At 41.3% G+C, this 22703-nt stretch overlaps 1 protein-coding gene across 3 annotated transcripts in view; it reads left to right on the top strand.

Annotated features, from left to right (window-relative positions):
- The window catches only part of MLLT3 (MLLT3 super elongation complex subunit), a 264901-nt gene that overhangs the window by 189511 nt on the left and 52687 nt on the right, over positions 1-22703 (top strand). For all 3 annotated transcript variants that reach the window (XM_084773576.1, XM_084773577.1, XM_084773578.1), the window contains one exon: positions 7149-7859. In XM_084773576.1, coding sequence (XP_084629702.1) covers positions 7149-7859 — 711 coding nt within the window. The remainder of the gene's footprint in view (positions 1-7148; positions 7860-22703) is intronic.

Raw genomic sequence — 22703 nt, 5'->3', positions numbered from 1 at the left:
GCTTGCTGTTTTTGTTGGATTTGTTTGTTTTCCCCCATATTTAAATATACTGTAAGAGTTCTCACTAACTGGTTGAGTTTAAATGTGAAAAGTAGAACAGTATTGAAATGTCAAAGCAAGCAAAACCCTGAATAACAGACCTATTTCTTTCTTTCTTTCTATCTATCTATCTATCTATCTATCTATCTATCTATCTATCTCTCTATCTGTCTATCTCTCTATCTATTACTTTGGCTACGGAGATTGTGGTGAAGGAAAGCCTCCAGTTGCTGTTCTGAAATGTCATCTCTCTTACAGGTCTGCCACGTTCTTTTAGTTCCCTTCCCACGGGTAAATGCTAAAATTTGAACTTTGTTCTCCTTTGCTAGTCTCAGTATTTAAATTAGTCTCATTATTTTAAAGTCCCACTTGCTGTTAACATATTTTATATCCCAGCACATTCAGTTCCACATTGCTTGATATTAATGCAGCCTGATGCTTTCTCTTAGTGTACTGAGCTGATTATTTCCTGGCTCATCCGGTTGTTTGTTTGTTTGTTTGTTTGTTTGGCTTTTTTGTAATCAAGTGCTGTTAAGTGTTTCTTACAGCCTATGTGCGGTCTTAGCTAGCCCCTGTCTAGCACGATGCCAGTGGGATAGGGGAGAGGTAACTGAGCACCTAGGGCTTGATTCTGAGTGACTCTCTGTACACTGTCTATGCTTGCTAATGCCTTACTTTTCTTAATTCTGCTTATACTTTAAAGCAGTAGCCTGTTATCACTTTCCCTTAATTGATGTGCTACTTTTGCACTCTGTCCTGTCATCATTGGCCATTGGTTGTAAAGTTCTCTTCTACCTTAACACGAGGAAAATTCACTATCATTTTAATCCTTCAGCCACTTATAAATTTCTGTGTGGACAATTTAGTTTTGTAGATCTAGATCTCTGCTATACCTCTTCTGGGTCAAGAGTCAATGTGCTTTTATAGTTTATTGTCTATTTAGGTTTAGTTCTGTGTAGATTGCAAGGGGCATTGCGCTCCCGTGTCTGCCCTTTGCCATCTTCCCTTAAGTAGAGGATCTGTTTTCTGATGTGGTGACTCTTTGACTAGAATCTTGTCGTGCTGGGGCAGTGGCCAGTGTGTTCTTTAAATCATTAAGAATGGGCAGATTCTTCATTTGCACTGCTTGTGTGTGAGATGTTTGGGTTATATAGCCTTCTCCTACTGTCCATAATTCTGATTTTTGTGGTTTCATTTAGCTGCAATGAACCAAGGCACAAAACTATTCTAAATGAAAATTTCCAGAAATAAAGAAAAAATTAAATTTATTTTAGTGTATGTTATAATCTTATAGTCAATGGTTATTATCCTATTACTATAGCTAATTTATAATCTAACTGTCATAGTTGTATGTGTGCTTAGGGAAAAGTGTAATGTCAGAAAACTTAGATTGACAAGGACTGGATTCTGTTTTGTTTGTTTGCTTGTTTTGTTATTGTTGCTTTTTCCTCCTAGCCATCTACATGGTCTTTTTATTCTTTTACATCCCTCCGTTACAAATGAGAATTCTAATTTCAGTAGGTTCTTTTTAATTTTAAGCAATTAATCATCTTTGGTAACTTCCCAGTTCTTTAATCCTTGAAGTTTAAATTTTTTCCTAATGGGTTTTTAAATATTCCGTATGCCTGTATGCACGTGAGTGCAACTGATTATGAAGGCCGGAAGAAAGTATCAAGTCTCTTGGAGCTGGGGTTACAGGTCGTTGTGAGCCACCTGATGTGGGAGCTGGGAACCAAACTCAGCTCTCATGAAAGGACAGTACAGGCTCTTAACGGCTGAGCTCCAAGCTCTCTCTCCAGCTGCAAATCTTTGAAGTTTAGAAATCTTAGCGAATGTGTGTGAGCACGTCCTTTATCACTAGTTTTTCCTGGGTGTTGGAGAACCCTGTGAGATTACAATTCTGATTTTTTTTTTTAGTTCTTAGAAACTTTCTTCCACATCACTTTCATCCTTCTTTACACTCCTCTAGATCCCGTCCTGTGTCCTCCCTGTGCTCTTTAAGGGGCCTTATGTCCCATCATGCACTTCTTGTATTTTTACAATGCTGTGAGCTTTCTTCTGTCACTGACTGTCGCGTTTCTCTTGCTCTTGCCCTGGTTAATTATTTAGCTTGAGAATTTTAAATTTCAGTTTTAACCTAATTTTAAAAGTTTTAGAAATTATTGGTTTTTGTTATACTTGATTCTCCTTAATTTAATCAAGTTTTTAATGTCAATACTTCATCTGTCTTCTCCAGAGAGCCTATTAGGTCTTCCCTTCCTACATCTTCCCCACTTCTTGTATGTGTATTGGGCCTCAAGTAAGTGATAAGAGGTGCAAGCATGTCAACCTGCATGGCATGGCTAGCACACATGCTTACAATGTCTTACCTGGGTATTTACACATCTCTTCACTCTTCTGTCTCTTTGCATTCCTAGGACTCCTTGTCCCAAGAGTAGAGTGGACTTTCTGCCCTGTCGGGTGGGCTGGCCACACTGTGCAGTTGCCTGCATGCTAAACTCTCTGGGTCTAGTGTGGAGCCAAGGACGTCCTGCACTAGCCCTTTCTCACAGATTTCCACAAACCTATGACTCGTTCTTCAAGCTCCCCAGCCTTCAGCCTCCAGAGCTGACTGCCTCAAGACAAGTGAATTGAGCTGGCTGCATTTTAAATTGAAATAAAAAAAAAAAAATCAAATTCAAGGCCTGCTCCCCATCCTCTTCAGGATTCCAAATTTATATACTTTCTACCCATGCTCAATTGGTATCTTCTTCATTATTTGTGATCTGATGGGAAGCTTATTTTTGAATGTCATGGTTTACCTTACGCCTTCCTATGCACAACTTGAAGTACACTGAAGTTGCGGGAAGTATCCTGGTTAAATGCTTGGACAAATAAACTCATCCAGGAAAGTTTATTGGGTTTGATTAGTGATAATTTACTTGTTTAATTTGATTTCTATTAATGTGAAAATCTTCCACAATGTAGAAGACCAGTTAGAACCAAACAGGAAGAAAGGCAGAGAAGGAATGGGAAGTGGAGCAGCAGCTTCGAGTTGTCAGTCGGAAAAAGACAGGGAAACTGAAAGCCATACACGGTCAGAAAGCCCTTCTGTGTCCAGTTCTTACAACTGCTCTTTTTCTTTGCTATATGCTAGAGTTTCGGGCAAGACCAATTAGATGGAATTGCACACTAAAAGAGACCGTTTTGCTCCAGAAATTTAAAACAAAGAGGCATTCAATAGAATTGCATGGATGAAAGTGCTGTACCCTAGCATCACAGGTTGCAAAGTTAGTGCAAATGAATGTGTATTTATATTCAAGAAGTAATTTGCTTTCCATATTTGAGATTTGAATTATGTACATGTTCTCTCTTTGGAATACTGGATACTCAGTTGCTCTTAATCATCTTAAGGGAAGAGATCTGAATTATACAACACGTGTAAGCTTCACATAGAATTAGTCTGTGCTGCTCAGCAGCATTTAATGCTGAGGGTAATGATTCAGAAACAATTTTAAAAACCTAGTGACTAAATTCCATATATATGAGGTAGATCAGCCTCTATTCTGTGTCAGTAGCAGTTGGATGTTTGTGTGTCTAAGCCACTGCTTTACATTTATTATGTGTAGGAGTGTCACGAGTCTGGTGACATGTATTTAAGCTGTCATTTGCTACCAGCCACAGCTAAAGAAAATGCTTCTCTGTGTGTGAGGGAGACCACCCTCTCTACTTTTGCTACTTTCTGAATTTTGTCATGGACATTGTTAGGGAAAGTATTTGTCTTAGCTTTGACATTTTGCTCAAAGAAAGCATTTAGAAATAATTATTTGATTTAATTCATTTTTAGATTTATTTATATGTTTGAGTAGTTTGTGTGCGTGTGTGCATATGTGCGTGTGTACCATAAGCGTGTGCTGCCTATGGGAGCCAGAAGCGGAGCCGTGAGTGGCTGTAAGCTGCCCTGTGGATGCTGGAATCAATTTCCTGTCTTCAGCAAAAGCATCAACTGCTCTTAACCACGGAGCCATCTTTCTAGGTCTTACTTGAGTTCTTTCAAGACAGGGTCTTACTGTGGAGCTCTGGCTGGCCTTGGATGTGCAGTGTAGATGAAGACTAGGGTGGTTTTGAACTCAGAGTTATACCGGCCTCTCCCTCCTGAGTTCTGAGATTACTGGCCTTCGCTGCCTCACCCAAGAAAGCTTTATGAGGTGATAATGATCAAGGGAGAAGCAGCAAGGGTAATGAAAGCCATTTGATTGTTTGAGTAGATAAAGAGTGGACTAAACACGGAGAATAGCACGAGTTATAAAAAAATACATTTCAAAAAAAATACATTTCTGGATTTCTTACCTAATATTGTATGGAAATGACTAAGACAAGAACATAAATTTTCTGTAACATAAAAAATTGTATATAGCATCACTGTGTACTGTTTTAAATTTTGTATTACATAGTGTGTGTGTGTGTGTATGTGTGTGTGTGTGTGTGTGAGAGAGAGAGAGAGAGAGAGAGAGAGAGAGAGAGAGAGAGAGAGAGAGAGAGACACCTGTGTAAGTCAGAGGACTACAGTGTATGTCTGTTTTTGTCCTTCTACCATGTTTGTCCTTGGGATCAAATGCAGGTTGCTTGACTTGACAGCAACCACTTTAACTTGCTTAGCCATCTCTCTGACCCACCACTGTGTACTTTATTAAGAATTTCCGTTTATTCTACAGAAAGATTTTATTAATGAATCATTTAAGTTCCCCTGTAGGAGTTGGCCCCACCTCCTGATTTTTATTGGTTTTTTAATGTGCAACATTAGAAGTATATTGGAACTTTAAGCAGGTATATTTTTAAAATATGTGTAATACTCCATAAGGTTGACTGTTTAGTAGCAATGCTGGGGTGTTCTGTAGACATAGAGAACTGATTGCAAATTGCAACCAGTGAGTCAACAAACCAATTTAAAAAGTCTCAAGGATATTAGATTTGAAAATGTTCTTCCTTAATTTAGTTTGTCCGTTATATGTTATTTTAATTATTCATAGTATTGCTTCACATGCCAGGAAATGTCCTGTAATAGAATTTATTAAATAATGAAGTTTCAGTAATATGAATTCTATATTTAGTAGCATGTTTTAAGGTCTCAGATTAAAATGCTTTGTAAAGAATTATCTAGCTAGTTTGAAGTACGAAAACAGGTCTTTGCTTGGTAATTTTATCCATTTTTATAATCTTGAAACCAATTGCTCATTTCAGAAAGAGGCTAATTTGAACTATTTTGCAATATATTAGAGGACAGATCATTTTGTAGGGGGGAAAACCCCCACAATCCCACTGATGTAGAGGAGTAATGTGCACTTGGGTGTTGCTTTCTGAGGGTATCAGTGAGCATATACACCACTGCTCTCCTCCTATAGATGTAGTAAGTAGGAGGGCTTTCGTTTTGCTGAAAGCCCTGCATGCATCCTCCTCCTTGTGTCATCCCAGACGGTTACACAGAACTGGGCTGCAGGAGTGAGTAAGTTACACACGAAGGGGAACAATCCTGAATATGGACATTCTGATCGGAACTTGACTTTGGATCCACTGGGAGGTTGAAATGAACAGGAGAGAACTGTTCTTTTAGTATATTGATGTGGATTTTGCACGCCCAGGATCTCCTATTGTTCCTTGTTTTTGCTATTAATGTAAAGATTCACAAACATGGCAAATACAGGCTTAGATTTTTGTTCCTAAATAAATTATGCAGAGGTTTTATGCATATATGTGTGTTTGGGGATATATATTTTAAAGTTTTATTTATGTGTGTGGATTTTTTTTTAACCTGAATTTATGGCTTTACCCCATGTGCATGCAGTGTCTGTGGAGGCCAGACGGGGGCACCAGGTCCTCTATGGCTGGAGTTACAGGCGGTTGTGGGCCACCATGTGGATGCTGGGAATTGAACCCAGATCCTCTGGAAAAATAGTGGGTGCTCCTAACCTCTGAGTCACCTCTTCAGCTCATCATGAGGTATCATGGTGAGTGGGAAAACTGGTCACACTTAAAATAAAGTAGGACTAGTTGCTCCTTCTCAGGACTGTGGAGCAGTAGTTGCTGAAGATCCTGTTCATTTGATAAGTGAGGTCTTTGATGTGTTCCATTACTTTCTACTTTCTTCTTGTTCTTAATGAGAGAAAGATATTTTCAATTGATGAAAAAATGACTTTAAAAAGTTTTAGCTCACATTAAGAATGATTTTTCTTGGTGGCTTTATGATTCTTTGTGTGTAACCTGGCTTCAGTATGTTCCCTTGACTAACTTGTCTACGTCTGTCTCAGTCTCGTGCTGTGGCTAGATGCTACTATTCGAGTGTTGTCTGTGTTTTGTTCCCTCTTTGGTTTAGTTTATTCTGGTCCATCAGTGCCATCCATTCTTCTGTTTCTAATAGACGGTGTCTGCTTATGCTCTAGGGCCCAATTCACATGTTGGCTTTCTTTAGAATTAGGATTTATTTTTTTTTTCCTCTATGCTCTCAGCAGAGCTAAGTAGCTCCTTGTATTTGTTATACACTTTATAGGTGGTGCTTTCAGTACCCGTGAATCATAGCGAGGTGCGCTATAGCTGTTTACAGTGGGGGCATGTGCTATCCATTTTTGTACCTTCTAGGACAAACATTATTAGCATTTTTGAATATAAATGATTTAAATTTATCCTTCTGTGATTGAGAAGACAGCTTGTCTCATTAAATTCTCTGATTATAGTAACCTTTCTTTTTTCTCACATGCATTATTCCCACTTGTTAAACTGCTGTTAAAATATTTGGGGTATATTAGGGATGGAGTGAGAGCAAAAAAATGGCTATTTTATATCACTGGAGCTCACAGAAGTTGACTTTAGACCAGTGGTTCTCAACTATGGGTCAAGGCCCCTTTGGGGGTCGCATATTAAACATTCTGCATATCAGATATTTACATTCTGATTCATAATAGTAGCAAAACTACAGTTTTGAGGTAGCAGGGAAGTAATTTTATGGTTGGGCGGTCACCACAACATGAGCAACAGCATTAAAGGGTCACAGCGCTCTAGGAAGGTTGAGAACCACTGCTTTAGCCTCTTTATTACTGTTTTGTTTTGAGAGTTTCATTTTCTTCTCCTTTTTGCAGGACCCTAACAGGAGCATTCATACCAGCAGTAGCAGCAGCAGCAGCAGCAGCAGTAGCAGCAGCAGCAGCAGCAGCAGCAGTAGCAGCAGCAGCAGCAGCAGCAGCAGTAGCAGCAGCAGTAGCAGTAGCAGCAGCAGCAGCAGCAGCAGTAGTACCAGTTTTTCAAAGCCTCACAAATTAATGAAGGAGCACAAGGAAAAACCTTCTAAAGACTCCAGAGAACATAAAAGTGCCTTCAAAGAACCTTCCAGGGATCACAACAAATCTTCCAAAGACTCCTCCAAGAAACCCAAAGAAAACAAACCACTGAAAGAAGAAAAAATAGTTCCTAAGATGGCCTTCAAGGAACCTAAACCCATGTCGAAAGAGCCAAAAGCAGACAGCAATTTGCTCACCATCACCAGTGGACAGCAGGATAAGAAAGCGCCTAGTAAAAGGCCCCCCGTTTCAGATTCTGAAGAACTCTCAGCCAAAAAAAGGAAAAAGAGTAGCTCGGAGGCTTTATTTAAAAGTTTTTCTAGTGCACCGCCACTGGTGCTCACTTGTTCTGCTGACAAAAAACAGACAAAAGATAAATCTCATGTCAAGCTGGGAAAGGTCAAAATCGAGAGTGAGACATCAGAGAAGAAGAAGTCGACATTGCCACCGTTTGATGACATCCTGGATCCCAACGACTCAGACGTGGAGGAGAATATGTCCTCGAAATCTGACGTGAGTAGCCTTGTGCTTCCCCTCCTGCCCTTTAGCAGTGCCTGGGCTTGGTTTCCCATAGCTTCCTGCTAAGAAAGAAAGGGAAGAGCTACATGATGCCATCCTTACAAAAAAGAGGAAGGGCTGTGGCCTAGAAGTGCGTTTCCTTATCTAACAGGAAGAAGGAAGTGAAACCAGTAAGGAATTTGCAGAGTTTTTAGGCTATAATTGAAGTTGTTAAAGGAAAGATATATTCCATAATGCAATAAAGGTTATTTGCCTGGCAACATAAAGATTCAGTGCCTTTGAAAGCTTGCTACAATGCACCGTGGTGATTGCTGACTTAGAAAAGTGAGGGCAATGCATACAATGAAAAATAATTTCAAAGAGAAATCTAAGAAACACTGTACAACTGCGGTCATTATAATGAAGTAAGTCTTAAAGATTTAAAAATAAATAAAAGGGAAACTGGTTACTTTGCTGTTTTCCTGTGTGATGCTGTGGGCTGAATCCAAGGCCTTCCATGCCAGACAGGCACGCTCCTCCTAAGCTGAACCCTGGCCCCAGTACTGGCATTTTTTCAACAGCTTTATGAAGTAAAGCTTTGTTGTAGCTACATACTATACATATTGAAACTTTAATATTCATATGTACTTGTAAAACTATTTTCAATTTGAAAATCAAGCTGTATTTTTTCCTCACGGAGGGGCCACCTGCTGGGAAAGAGGGCTGTGTGATCTGCTGCATGTTTGCTGGTGGGCAGGATTACCTTCCAGATGCCTGGAGGAGCATCTGGGCATCGAATGCTCCCTGGTTACTGTACATGGTGACTTAAGCTTGCAATTACAGATCTGCAGAGTTGGATGGCAGGGGTTTTGCAGCTATCTATTTTAACCCCGTACTGTGTAAGAAATCATGCACATCTAGTGACAGAGCTGCTGGGCGGTTTTGATGCTATTTTAAAGGCTAAATATCACGTGTTCTGAGAACCCATTCTTTCCTTTCTGTGTCTGCTCTAAGGTGGTCTTTTCAGTTGCTTGTCTATAACCGTTGGGCCCGGTATTCTCTTTACTTTGGCTGACAGTGTTCTAGACCAAGGTCAAGAATGGTATTTTGTTAAAAAAAATCAGTGACAATTTTAGAGTACTTTCCTTTCTGTTCCATGATGTTTCCCATGGGTGTCCCTTATTTAAATGCTGGCAAAAGAGAGGAGATCTTTTCCCGCCTGATGTGGGTTTGCCCAGTTCTGCATAGCAAGCCAGCCAGCATGAGGACAAGGTGCCAGTACCAATCCTCACAGGCCCAGAGACAGCGCCTCCTCCTTCTGCAGGGCTAATCCAAACTTCTCATCGAAGGCCGCATTAGGAGCAGGGTATCATATAAACCAGCACAGGTTGGGTGACGAGTGAAAGACCCAACGCTTAGAGCATCCGCAGAGAGGACAAATTCAATGAGTGATTCTGCTTGCCTGAAAGCACCTCGTCCCTGTCTGCTCTTAGCCACTCCTTTTAGTTTGAAACTTGTTCTTAATGTAGATACTTCTTTTTTTGTGTGTTTTTGATATTTGTTTCAGATCACTCTGAAACGCCCAGTGTGTGATTCAATCTGTCAAAATTAGAGTGTGGCAACTTTCTCTATGTTCTGAAATGTTATGATTCTTCTAGGAGGTCTCCCAGCATTGGGTTGTGAGTCACTGGTAAACTATGAGATCCAGTTAGCATGTCATCACCAGTGTTTGAAAAATTAGAATACATTGTAATTAGTATGAGTAAGTGATGGTTTATGGAAGTTTCATTTCAGAAAGAATATATTTCTTCAGTGATCAAAACTTTCAAAGGCCTTTTTTTTTTTTTAAAGAATGTTTTCAGATTCATGAAGATACCAAATGGCGTTTGGAAGGCACTACTGATCTTTTACACAAATGCATCACACACAAGCTTCCTCCTCAGCGTTTCTCTTTATTCTCCTTTTGGTTGTCCCTTGTTCTTTTCTTTTTATGCATGGTTTACAAAATATGACTTTCTTTTAATAAAAGTCTTATTCTGCTTGGTGTATTTATCCAAATGGATACCTCAAAAGCCCTCTGCAAACCAAGAGTCAGGATTGTTCATTGCTGCTGTGGACTGTGCATTTTTAGAATTATTGGGCCCATAAGGCCAGTCATCACAAAAGGAATTTGCTGTGTGTTGTGTGTATAATGATAGAAAAAGCATCAAAAGACTTTTGAGTATTGTTTAGGTGAAAAACTCCACAGTTGGGTGATGGTGTCACACACTGTTAGTCCCAGCACTGAGAGGCAAAGGTAGGCAGATTTCTGTGAGTTCAAAAACCAGCCTGGTCTACAGACTGAGTTCTAGGACAGCCAGCGGTGCACAGAGAAACCTTTCTGGAAAAATAAAGACAAGCAGCTCAACAATTGTCCTCTCCTTATAACTCTTTTGGTATGAAATGCTTTTATTTTGTTGTTGTTAGTTTACTTCTTTTAAGCCACAAATTCAAGTGACTTTGCCCCTAGGCAGAGGGTGCTGGGATAGCTGGAAATCAACTTATCCTGCAGTAATGATAGTCAAGCAAATTGTTTCCTACTTACCAGAAATGGAAAGTTGCCCCAGAGCAGCCTGGAACCTTCCTTAACCAGTAACTGATCTGGTATCAGGGAACACCCAACTGCAGGACCAGTTCCCACTGTCTTGGGTATGACCATGTTGACCTGAGTAAGGCTGATTTGATGGCCCGGTTGTTCCTGAGTCCTTTCAAGTTTTATTATTTGATTATATCCATTTGTGGGGATGGAGTGGTAAATAATTGTAGACAGAACAGTGAGAGATAATGGACTCTGGAAATGACAAAAAAATGTACACGTAAGAAGAATTCAAGAGTTACAAAGGCTATAGAATAGTCTGAGGAGTGGGCTAGTCTTTAAAGTGCTCACTGCAGCAACCCGAGGACCTGAGGTTTCTCTCTAGTGCCCATGGAAAAAGCCACATCTGTAACTTGCCTAGGGTGAGTTGTAAGAGTTTGCTGGCCAGCCAGGGTAACTACAGAGGTGAGCTCCAGGTTCAGTAAGAGACACTGTCTTGAAAAACAAGATGAGCAAGACCCGAAAAAGTATACCACCAATAGACATGAAAATACAGAAGGAGGGATTGTCATGGGGCCCCTACCATAAATAATGACCTGTAGGCCACTAAGGAATGCTGGCAGAGGGAGAAATCATCTTCCCCCCAGGAAGAGCCTAATTGGTTATCCAACAGATACCAAGTGGCCAGCCCTGAAAACATACGTGAACTGAGTAAGTTATAAATTCATGTGCATGTATGTGAGTGGGTGTAACAACAGCAATTAAAGAAAAAGAAGCCATAAATTCAAGAGAGAGAGCAAGGGGAGGGTCCATGGGAGGGGTTAGAGAGAGAAAAGAGAGAAGACATGATGTAATTATATTTTAATTTAGACATTTTATTTAAAGAAAAATAGGTGGAGAGCAATGAAGAAAGAAACCCAGTGTTGACCTCTGGTCACCACATACACCCACAAACATACCTGAGCATGCATACATTTATACAACACACACACAACAACCAAAGAAAGACTGAGAAGAGTTACATACCTGATACTTCTATAAGGGCATCTTGTCTCAGTATAGACTTTTTGTTTTATTGTTGTTGTTTGGGACAGGGTTTTTCAGTGTATCTCTGGCTGCCCTGGAACTAGCTCTGTAGACCAGGCTGGCCTCCAACTCAGAGATCTGACTTCCTCTACACACACACACCACACGCCTCTTCCCGACTCTGAGTGCTGGGATTAAAGGCATGTACCAGATTTGGCATTTTCTTTAATGGTTGCTTCAAGATCTGTGATTGTATTTTCTAGACCTGAAGAAAGAGAATTTTAGACCAATTTCTCTTATGAACATTGATGCAAAAATACTAAATAAAATACTTGTAAAACGAATACAAGAACACATCAAAGATATCATTCATCATGACCAAGTAGGCTTCATTCCAGACATGCAGGGATGGTTTAATATACGGAAATCCATCAATGTAATCCACTATATAAACAAACTGAAAATAAAAAACCACATGATCATCTCTTTAGATGCAGAGAAAGCATTTGATAAAATCCAACACCCATTCATGTTTAAAGTTTTAGAGAGACCGGGGATACAAGGAACTTTCCTCAACATAATAAAGGCTATATACAGCAAGCCAATAGCCAAAATCAAAGTAAATGGTGAGATACTCAAGGAAATTCCTCTAAAATTGGGAACAAGGCAAGGCTGCCCACTCTTTCCATATCTCTTCAATATAGTACTCGAAGTTCTAGCCAGAGCAATATGACAACAAAAGGAGATCAAGGGTATCCAAATGGGAAAGGCGGAAATCAAATGATCCCTATTTGCAGATGATATGATAGTGTACATAAGTGACCCTCAAAATTCCACCAGAGAACTCCTACAGCTGATAAACACCTTCAGCAAATTGGCTGGATACAAAATTAACTCAAAAAAGTCTGTGGCTTTCCTATACACAGATGACAAACTTGCAGAGGAAGAAATTAGGAAAGCCACACCCTTCACATTAGCCACAAGCAATATAAAATATTTAGGAGTTACTCTAACTAAGCAAGTGAAGGATTTGTTTGAAAAAAATTTCAAAACTCTGAAGAAAGAGATTGAAGATGACATGAGAAGATGGAATGATCTTCCTTGCTTATGGATCGGGAGAGTTAACATAGTTAAAAATGACCATCCTACCAAAAGCAATCTACAGATTCAATGCAATCCCTATCAAAATACCTACACAATTTTTTAAAGACATTGAAAGTTCAATTCTGAACTTCATATGGAAAAACAAAAAACCCAGAATAGCTAAAACAATCTTGTACAATAAAAGGTGCTCCGGAGGAGTCTCCATAACTGATCTCAAACTGTACTATAAAGCAATAGTAATTAAAGCAGCATGGTACTGGCACAGCAACAGGCTGGTTGATCAGTGGAATCGAATCGAAGACCCAGATATGAATCCACACACATATGGTCACTTGATTTTGGACAAAGAAGCCAAATCCATTCAATGGAAAAAGGATAGCATCTTCAACAAATGGTGCTGGTCTAACTGGATGTCTATGTGTAAAAAAATGCAACTGGACCCATATTTGTCACCTTGCACAAAACTCAAATCCAAGTGGATTAAAGATCTCAACATAAAACCAGAGACACTAAGTCACTTAGAAGAAAAAGTGGGGAAGAGCCTGGAACATATTGGCACAGGAGACAACTTCCTGAACAGAACACCAACAGCCCAGGCCTTAAAGTCAACAATTAATAAATGGGACCTCATGAGGCTGAGAAGCTTCTGTAAGGCAGGAGACACTGTCAAGAGAACAAAGCGACAGCCTACAGACTGGGAAAAGATCTTCACCAACCCTACATCTGACAAAGGTCTAATATCCAAAATATATAAAGAACTCAAGAAACTAAACACCACCAAACCCAATTGAGAAATGGGGCTTGGAACTAAACAGAGAATTCTCAACAGAGGAATATCAATTGGCTGAGAAACACTTAAAGAAATGCTCAACCTCCTTAATCATCAGGGAAATGCAAATCAAAACAACTCTGAGATTCCATCTTACACCCATCAGAATGGCTAAGATCAAAAATTCAAGCGACACCACATGCTGGCGAGGATGTGGGGAGAGAGGAACACTCCTTCATTGCTGATGGGAATGCAAACTAGTACAACCACTTTGGAAATCTGTCTGCTGCTATCTCGGAAAAATGGGAATAGGGCTTCCTCAAGACCCAGCTATTCCACTCCTTGGAATATACCCAGAAGATGCTCCAGCACACAACAAGAAAATTTGCTCAACCATGTTCATAGCAGCCTTATTCATAATAGCCAGATCATGGAAACAGCCTAAGTGTCCCTCAGTAGAAGAATGGATAAAGAAACTGTGGTACATATACACTATGGAATACTATTCAGCTATTAAAAACAAGGAATTCCCGAAATTTGTGGACAAATGGATTGAACTACAAATGATCATAATGAGTGAGTTAACCCAGAAGCAGAAAGACTCAAATGGTATATACTCACTTATATCTGCATACTAGCCCAAGGTGCATGTCCCACGAAAGCCTGCACTTACCAGGAAACTGGGACAGAGGGGAGGACATCCTATTGAGACTCTAGATGAGAGAAGCATGGGAGAATAGCAATGTAGAAGGATCCAGAGGGTCCTAGAAACCTACAAGTAGAACATTATGAAAGGCAGATTTGGGCCCAGTGGTTCTGCTCAAACTAAGGCACCAGCCAAGGACAATACAGGCGGTAAACTTTAAACCCCTACCCAGATCTAGGCAATGGTCAGAACAGTCTCCACACTTGAGTGGAGAGTGGGATATGACTTTCTCACGTACTCTGGTGCCTCACATTTGACCATGTCCCCTGGAGGGGGAGACCTGGTGGCACTCAAAGGAAGGACAGAAGGTTACCAAGAAGAGACTTAATACCCTATGAGCATATACAGGGGGAGGTAATCCCCCTCAGGAACAGTCATAGGGGAGGGGAATAAGGGGGAAATGGGAGGGAGGGAAGAATGGGAGGATACAAGGCATGGGATAACCATTGAGATGTAACAAGAATAAATTAATAATAATAAAAAAATAAAGGCATGTACCACCAGGCTTGGCTTCCGCATAGACTTTTTAAAGTTAAAGGGAACAGTATTCTTTAAAAAACAAACAAACAAACAAACGAGAACCCCTTCCATAGCCAAGTTAGACTTGAGATTTTTGTTTATTTCTTTGAGACAGTTTCTTATTCTATAGCCCAGGCATGTCTGGGACTCACTATTTAGTTCTGGCTGGCCTAAAATTCACAATAATCCTCCTGCCTCAGTTTCCCTAAATCCTGGGATTATAGGCAGGAGTCATCACTTAGTCAGTTTTTCTTTTTAATGTAACAATAAAACATAAGAATCAGAAAGATTATGGACCCTAGCTTGTTCATTTATACAAGTCTTTTTGATCAGATATACATATATTTTATATATGAGAAGGGGGAAAGCAGGTTGATGTCCATAACTTTGTTGCCTGTTTTCAGAGACTTCTTATTTGTTAGAAGGTGACAGAGAGAGAGCTAGGCTGAGAAGTCTGCAGGCTTTTCTCTGATAGCCTGCGTTATGTCCTAGTGTCATCAGGATTCGGGACAAATTAACGTTCAGAGGTTCTAGCTTGATCCATGCTGTGAGTGTGTAACATATTCTCTCTCTCTCTCTCTCTCTCTCTCTCTCTCTCTCTCTCTCTCTCTCTCTCTGTGTGTGTGTGTGTGTGTGTCCTGGCTTCTGAGAAACTTTAATCTGTGGCTCTGAAGGCACTGATAATGGTCTTCAGGAAGCCATCCTTTCAGATGTGTGGCTTTATATGGTTTGGACGTGGGGGAGATCATTGGCACATGTCATTTGCCTCTGCTTTTTGTCTTGGGGAAAATGCCATTGTTACTGATTAGCACATGCTATGTGGTCATGGGAAAAACACAGAGCTCAGAGACTGATTTTATGTAAAAGTTAAGACACAATTTCATAAGATTTTTTAGCTTTATATTAAATGTGACCAAAGAGATTATCCCACCAATCACTGTGGGTAGGACATCAGTGTCTCCTTGCCTTCCCTCCCTCCCTCCCTCCCTCCCTCCCTCCCTCCCTCCCTCCCTCCCTCCCTTCCATTGTAATAAGGAGAGCATCTCCAGAAGGGATTTATCATTGAGTTCCATTAACATAACCAAAGGAATTCTTTGTAAATGTTTGTGATTCTTTTAGATATTTTTCATTTTCAAAGAAATCTTATGTTGTTATCACATGAAAGTTCATTAATAACTTTGTCTGCAAAGGAATTTGGATAGGACAAATGGGTAAAGAGAAGAGGCCCGATTCCTACAGAGTGAACAGATACAGAAAACTTGTTAAAGGGTCGGGCTTTTTGTTTCTTGTTTTTGCTGAGAACACATTGAGGAGCCCCCGCAACTCCTCAGTTCGCAACCTGTGGCAGCGCCACTTTTGGCAAACCTTTGTCTCCAAAACTATTTACATTATGACTCATAACAGCAGCAAAATTACAGCTATGAAGTAGCAGTGGAAATAACTTATGGTTGGGGGTCAGCGCAACGTGAGGGACTGTATTAAAGGGTCGCAGCGTTAGAAGATTGAGGACCACTGCTCAGAGGAAAGCAGTTCCGGGTCTGAAGTTCACTTCTAATGTGTGCTGACTCTTGAGCCTCACTGACCAACAAGGTCCTGTTCCTGCTGGTTGGTGACTGACATGGACTGCACTCATTATCCATGAAGTATTTATAATTGTAGTTTTTTTTAAAGCTGCATATACTTTAATGGATAATAAAAACAATTCACACCTCAATTTCTTAGTATCTTGCTTTTCACATAACTGTTTTAAAGAAAGTCTATGGAATTGATAATTGGGGTTGGGGAGAGTTTTGTATTCATAGCAGAAAGACAGGAAAAAATAGTAAATAGTATTTTGAGATAGCTGTTTATGCTTGGGTACAGTTACATCTTTGCCTTCATGCCTTTTGCTTTGCCTTGTAGCAATTTAATTATAATATACAGGTCATGTTCTAAGTTCTGCCATCTTTTCTTGAAGGTAGATACATTGCATGTGGTAAAAATATTACCCTCGTCAATAGCAGGGTGAGAATAAGACTTAAGTCAAATCTTTCCATGGATTTGGCTGACCAAAGTGGTTTCCTGGATAGAAATCTTGAGGGAGAAAAATAAAAATCTCATCCTATGGTAGTTTCTTCTCCTCCCCACCCCCACCCCCACCCCTCAATCTGCCAAGTAGACACGGGGGTCAGTACATCAAACCACAGAAGTAGGAGTTTCTTTGAAAAGAAAGAAAAGGCAGAAAGAAAAAAACCCGCAACATCCTCTCTTTTGTTATACCTCATTTCCTGCAGCCCCACCCTGTTCATTGCCCTCCTTAAACTGTCTGGGGCTGGCAGTAAATGTCCTGCTGCTGAAGGCCCGGCCTTAGGTTTTTATGTGGTGGAAGGGTGCTGCAGCAGAGAGGAAGGTCTTTATTGTGTCTTCAAAGTGGCTTTTTAATGACTTGTAACCCCTGCACAGGCAGGAGCTGTAGAGGCTGTGTTTGGGGGACTCCAGCTGGAGAGGCCATTCATTCATTAGGGCTGCCTCACTCCAGGGGGAGCCTCTTGCTCTGGGCTCTGGTTTTCTGTGTTTTATAACCAAAGGGGAAATTACCTGGAGAGGTCACAGTGCTTCCTTAGCTAAATCAGTAGATTGAGCTCAGTGTAGAGCATTCGACTCAGAGTGGACTCTGTGGTATGTATGCACATCTTCACCTGGCCTTCATGAGGCTTTTTCTGCTTGTTTGTCTTTTCGGTGGAAGATATTATTAGACTGATGACGGTGTCATCTAGCCAACTGCTTGTCATTGGTTCATCCGTATTCCTGATTTTAAAAAGAGGGAGGTGGATAAGGGGAAGGAGTAGCTAGCTAGGAAGATGAGTGTTACATTTTATTTCTTGTATAGGAATGTTTGTATGTGTGTGTGTGCACTGGGTATGGATGCCCTGGGATTGCAGATAGAGATGTTAGCAAATTGCTGTGTGGTTGTTGGGCTCTTACCCAGGTCTTCTGCAAGAGCAGCAAGTACTCTCACCATCTCTCCAGCCCCTAAAAGGATGAGTTTCAGCTAGAGGCCTGCTTCCCTTGTTTCAGTATTCGTTAAACTCAGTGTGATACCTTAGCTTTAAAATTACGTAACTTGTAAAAGCCCCTTACAAAGTTTGTCAACAGACAGAGGGCTCTGTCATACATGTGGCTATCACCAATAATTGCCAAAGCAGAATGTTTTCACTCACATGCATTGGCCTGGCATCCTTTCCAGTAAATTCTAGACCCCCTTTAAAAGGATTTCATCCCCTATGCAGAAAACTATTGTTTCGCATTCTTTTATCTGTGTAATTGTGCTCTCTGTCTCTCTCATCTTGAGACAAAAGACAGGCTCTGCAGAGCTAGCCGTCCCGTACCACAGGAATGGCACACAGGTACATTTGGAGTTTTCCTGAGCAATTGCCATACTAATTGCCTTGCTAAGCTCTCAGCACAGACACAGTTCCATGAATTAAGTGTCACAATTGCCATCATTTTATAGAGGAGAAGACAGAAGCTCACTACCCAAGACTGGAATGTGGAGATGTTGTGGAGCTGGTTAGGTGTGGTGATCCCTCTAACGAGGTGGCAGAGGCAGGAACCGCTAGCTCTTCCTGCAGGCACTCACCCACAACCTGCTTGAGGCGGCGCTCACTACCTGACTCCCACTACCTGACTCCCATGTGTGTTTGCATGGGAGTTTATGTTCCACAGAGCTAACCAAGCCTTCCCAGAAGATGCCACCAAATAAGAAATGGTGCTCTCCAGGTGAGAGGCTCCTTCTGGATTCTTCTGTCTGCTTTGTAAGTTCATCTCAGTATAAATTATTCAAAACAAAGGCTGTGCGTTCTTCGTATTCAGTGATGGGAGGAGACTGGCTACCTTTGGTGTCTGTGCAGTTATCTAAGCAAGTTTGAGAAGTTGTTCTCAGCGGGCAACAATTTATTCCTGTAAACTTTGAAGGCTGCGACATGGTCCACAAAGAAAAACCTACCCCTCTGGGAATCTTTAGGTCATTAATGGTGACAGCACAATGACCTACTCCAGAAAAAGGCAAAGCTTCTAACGTTAGGCATGAGAGTCCCGAAAAGCATTCACTTAAGAGTTTAGAGACAATATATTTGCCCATGAATGCTAAAAACACACAAGATGGGGCATTTGTATGTCAGGAGGCCTGGAACAGGAAAAAGCACACTATATGAATCAGATAAGTAAGAGTCTTTCATCTTTATTAGTGACAAGAAGTGAGTTTGTGTATAGGGCCCTGTGTATAGCCATTTCTTACCTGACTAATGAAACAGATGAGTTAACAGGCCATAGCTTGGGATATTAGTGCTTGGAATCATAGTGTTATTTCTTAGAAATTAAATTTAGATATTATCTGATACTTTCATCATCACCACCACCATCATCATCACCACCACCATCATCATCATCACGATCTTCACCATCATCACCATCACCACCACCATCACCATCACCACCACCATCACCACCACCATCACCACCACTACCACCACCACCACCATCACCATCATCCTCCTGGACTGGCATTCAGCGCTATAGTGCCGAGGACAACTTTGAGCCTTTCATCCTCTTGACTATACCTTCTGAGTACTGAGATTTTGGTGCTTCCATATTGGTGTATGCTGTGCTGGGATTAGAGCCAGGGCTTCACCTTTGGTAGGCAAGCACTTTACCAACTGAGCCCCATTCATCTTCTATTTGTTTCAGAGTGCCATAAACCATTCCAGGACTTGAGTTACTGTGTGTGTGTGTGTGTGTGTGTGTTGAGGGTGGTTATATCTTTTTATGCACAATGTGCACATATGTATATATACAGTGTGTGGTGGTGATGGTGGTGGAGGTGGTGTGTGTATGCCTGTGTTGTGGTTGTATGTGTGTATGCATGTTATACATGTATGTATGCACAATGTGCATATGTGTATATGTACAGTGTTGGTGTGGTGTGTGTGTTGATTGTATGTTGGTATGCATGGTGTGTGTAGACCAAAGGCTGGTCTTTTGCTCTATTTGTTCTCCATCTTATTTTCTGAGGCATAGTCTCTCTGAGTCAGCTGGCTAGCTGGCTAGTGGGCTCCAGGGATCCTTGTGTCTCTGCCTACCCAGCACTGGGTTGCAGGTGTCGCCGCCACCCTGCCCTTTACATGCATGCTGGCCTTCAAGCTCAGAGCCTCATGCTTGCACAGCCAGCACTTTATTCTCTGAACTGTCTCCCCAACCCTTGAGGGGGTTTTGTTTTGTTTTTTAAAGTTTCAATAATGAAGTTATTTTTCCTCCTTATTTAAAATATATTGAATATAAAATAATGGGCCTCATTATGACATCGTCATGTATGTAATTTTTACATTGTACTTTGCTCCTCTGCCCCCCTGTATTCCAGCCCTTGCCTCTCCTCCCACTGCCCCCCTTTCTCCTGTACTTCCATGTCTATCCCTCTTCCTCTGCTCCTGCCCCCACTTTAACTCCTCTTTCCCTTCTGCTCCCTTTATCTTATGTCATGGAAAACATGTTTTATTATAATATTTCTTTTTTTCTCTTTTTTATTAAATTTTTTTATTTTTTACATATACACTTATATTATTAGACATATATACAGTAAACTACCTATATGCATTTATGGACGTTTGGCCATAGTTAAAACACAAATGATTTTTAATTCTTTATGCAGTGCCATGTTAGACTGTACAAATGATAACCAATTGGAGTTTAAGCTGCTCTTTGAAGCAGGTATGGATCAGTGAGATGAAGGGATCTGTAAGACAGAGCATTATTGAAAAGAGAAAACGACATGAAAAAAAATTGACTGTTAGCCCAGCATGGTGGTGCGCCTTTAATCCCAGCACTCAGGAGGCAGAGGCAGGCGGATCTCTGTGAGTTCGAGGCCAGCCTGGTCTACAAAGCGATTCCAGGACAGCCAAGGCTACACAGAGAAACCCTGTCTCGAAAAACCAAAAAATAAAAATAAAAAATAAAAATTGTTGTTAAGAGTGTGTGTTATCTTCATGGAAAGGAAGACACTGTGGCACTTACTAAATGCTTTTATGTTTTAATTTCTCAGTAGTGTGTGTGCTTAGTTCAAAGGACAGTCTCGGGAATTGGTTCTCTGCTTCCACCACAGGTTCTGTAGATTGAACTTGAGTTGTAGGCTTGTGACGCAAGTGGCTTTATGCAGTGAGACATCTCTCTGGCCTTATGTGCCTTGGCTCTCCTCTTTCTGGCTTCCTGGTCACCTGTTGTTGCTGCTGCACTCTGGTGAAAGGTAGGAAAGAGGACACAGCTGCAGTGTGTGATATTTGGGTCTGAAAAAAGATGCAGGGAGATTTGAGATGGTTTCTAGGACACTGATGCTTAGTCTGCATCTGTGTCATTCTAAGCAGCAAAACTGAGAAGGGTTCTATCCCAGGGAATGGGTCAATATGCTGTCTTATTAGGGTTTTCATGCTCTGCGGGTGTGAGGCTCCCAAGTGTCATACTGTGTTGTCTAAAGGTTGTGCGCGTGAAGGCCTGAAGAAGGGACATGATCCTGGTTCTGAAGCATAGCCATGCCCGACTGTTAGCCACACACTAGGAGGAGTGGTCCAGGGTGTGTGTGCAGTCCCAAGAGCAACACTCCTGGGATCAAAGGACAGGCTGGTTCAGTTTATTTATAGAGATTTATAAACTGTGAATTTTAGTCATAATACTTCCTTGTGAGCTTATAGTTTATAGATGCAGGCTGTCATTCAGGTATTAACTAGCTCAAGCATAACTAAGCAGAGACCAAGGCAAAGAGACCCTGTGGAAGCCTGGCGCTTATATAACCCATGACTACATGTTTCCAAATGCCCCTATGTATGCATGTTGGTGTTGGGGGTGGGGCTCGTGGGGAGCCCAGAAGTTGATATGGAGTGCCTTTTTCAGCCATTTGCCCCCTCACTGTAGAGTGCTGGGAAATGAGCTGGGGTCTTCATACTTGCAGAGCAAGGACGTCACTGATAGCCATCCTCACAGCCTTGCATGTATTTATAAGATAATTGTTTTCCATTTGCCTAGCCCAAGAGTTTATCAGAAATCAAAGAAGAATCTTCCTGAAAAGGCTGTAATTTTATTTAGTCTGACAAACCGCCCTCAGAGTGACCTGACACACTTATGGCTTACGAAGTGCTCACTGCATTTCCACACACATGTTCCTTCGTGCCATGCTGTGGTGTGCTTGTCAGGGTCCGGCATAACCCGTGAGAGTCAGTTCTAAGTTGTGCCACATGGATCCTGAGGATTAAACATAAACTGTCTGTCAGACTTGGAAGCAAGTGCTTTAACCTTCTGAGCCATCTTGCCAAACTAAACTTTAAAATAATATATTGGTTTATTTTGTATGTGTGTTGCGCATGTGTGGTTGCAGGTGTCTGATAACTTTGAAGGCCAGAGGAGAACTCTAGGGGGTCAGTTCCTTCTGGTGTACCTTGTGAGATCTAGTGCTTGAACTCATGTGGTCAGGCCAGCACGTTGAGCACTTTGACCTCTGAGCTGTCCTGACCGCCCCCTGATATGCTTTTTAATACCTAGCTCTCTGACACTCTCCTCAAGTCAAGATCCAGGCAGACTGGCATGCTAACTGTGACTGCCTCCACTGTCCAGTGACTCTCAGAGGCTTACCATTCACTGCCTGCCCCTCCTCTGAGGTCAGCCACCCACAGTGCTTGTTCTGTGTAACAGAAGCAAAGGATTTGATAGTTTACCACCGTATGCAGAGGTTTAACAGAGATGTGGTGTTATAGCCACTGTATCCGCTCCCATCAGACCTGTGGATGTGCTCAGAGCTCTGTGGTTTCTTTACGCTTGTTAGGAACTATAAAGATGTAAAAGTATTCTTTGGTGTCACGGGTTCAAATTTAGAAACCATGCACAGTGTCTCTACACAGCTTGGTTTAGTCGCACGGTTTTTAGGCAAGAAGAGAATTTGGAAATCTCTCACACTTGAGTTTTGCAGAGGAGAACTGGAGGCCAAGTTCAGTGCTTTACCTGAAATCACAGAAAAGTAACCCTGGGATCTGGTCTTTTGTCAGCACGCTCTTGGGCCTTTACTCATTGAGTCATCGAAAGTGACTCTGTGCTGTTACTGTCAAAGACTAGGTCCCTGCACATTGTCTTAAACCCCAAGCTGCT

The sequence above is a fragment of the Acomys minous genome (assembly GCF_964271855.1).
Source record: "Acomys minous genome assembly, chromosome: 1".
Taxonomy (NCBI): Eukaryota; Metazoa; Chordata; class Mammalia; order Rodentia; family Muridae; genus Acomys; species Acomys minous.
The sequence above is the reverse complement of the archived record's forward strand: the minus strand, read 5'-3'. Positions and strand labels throughout refer to the sequence as shown.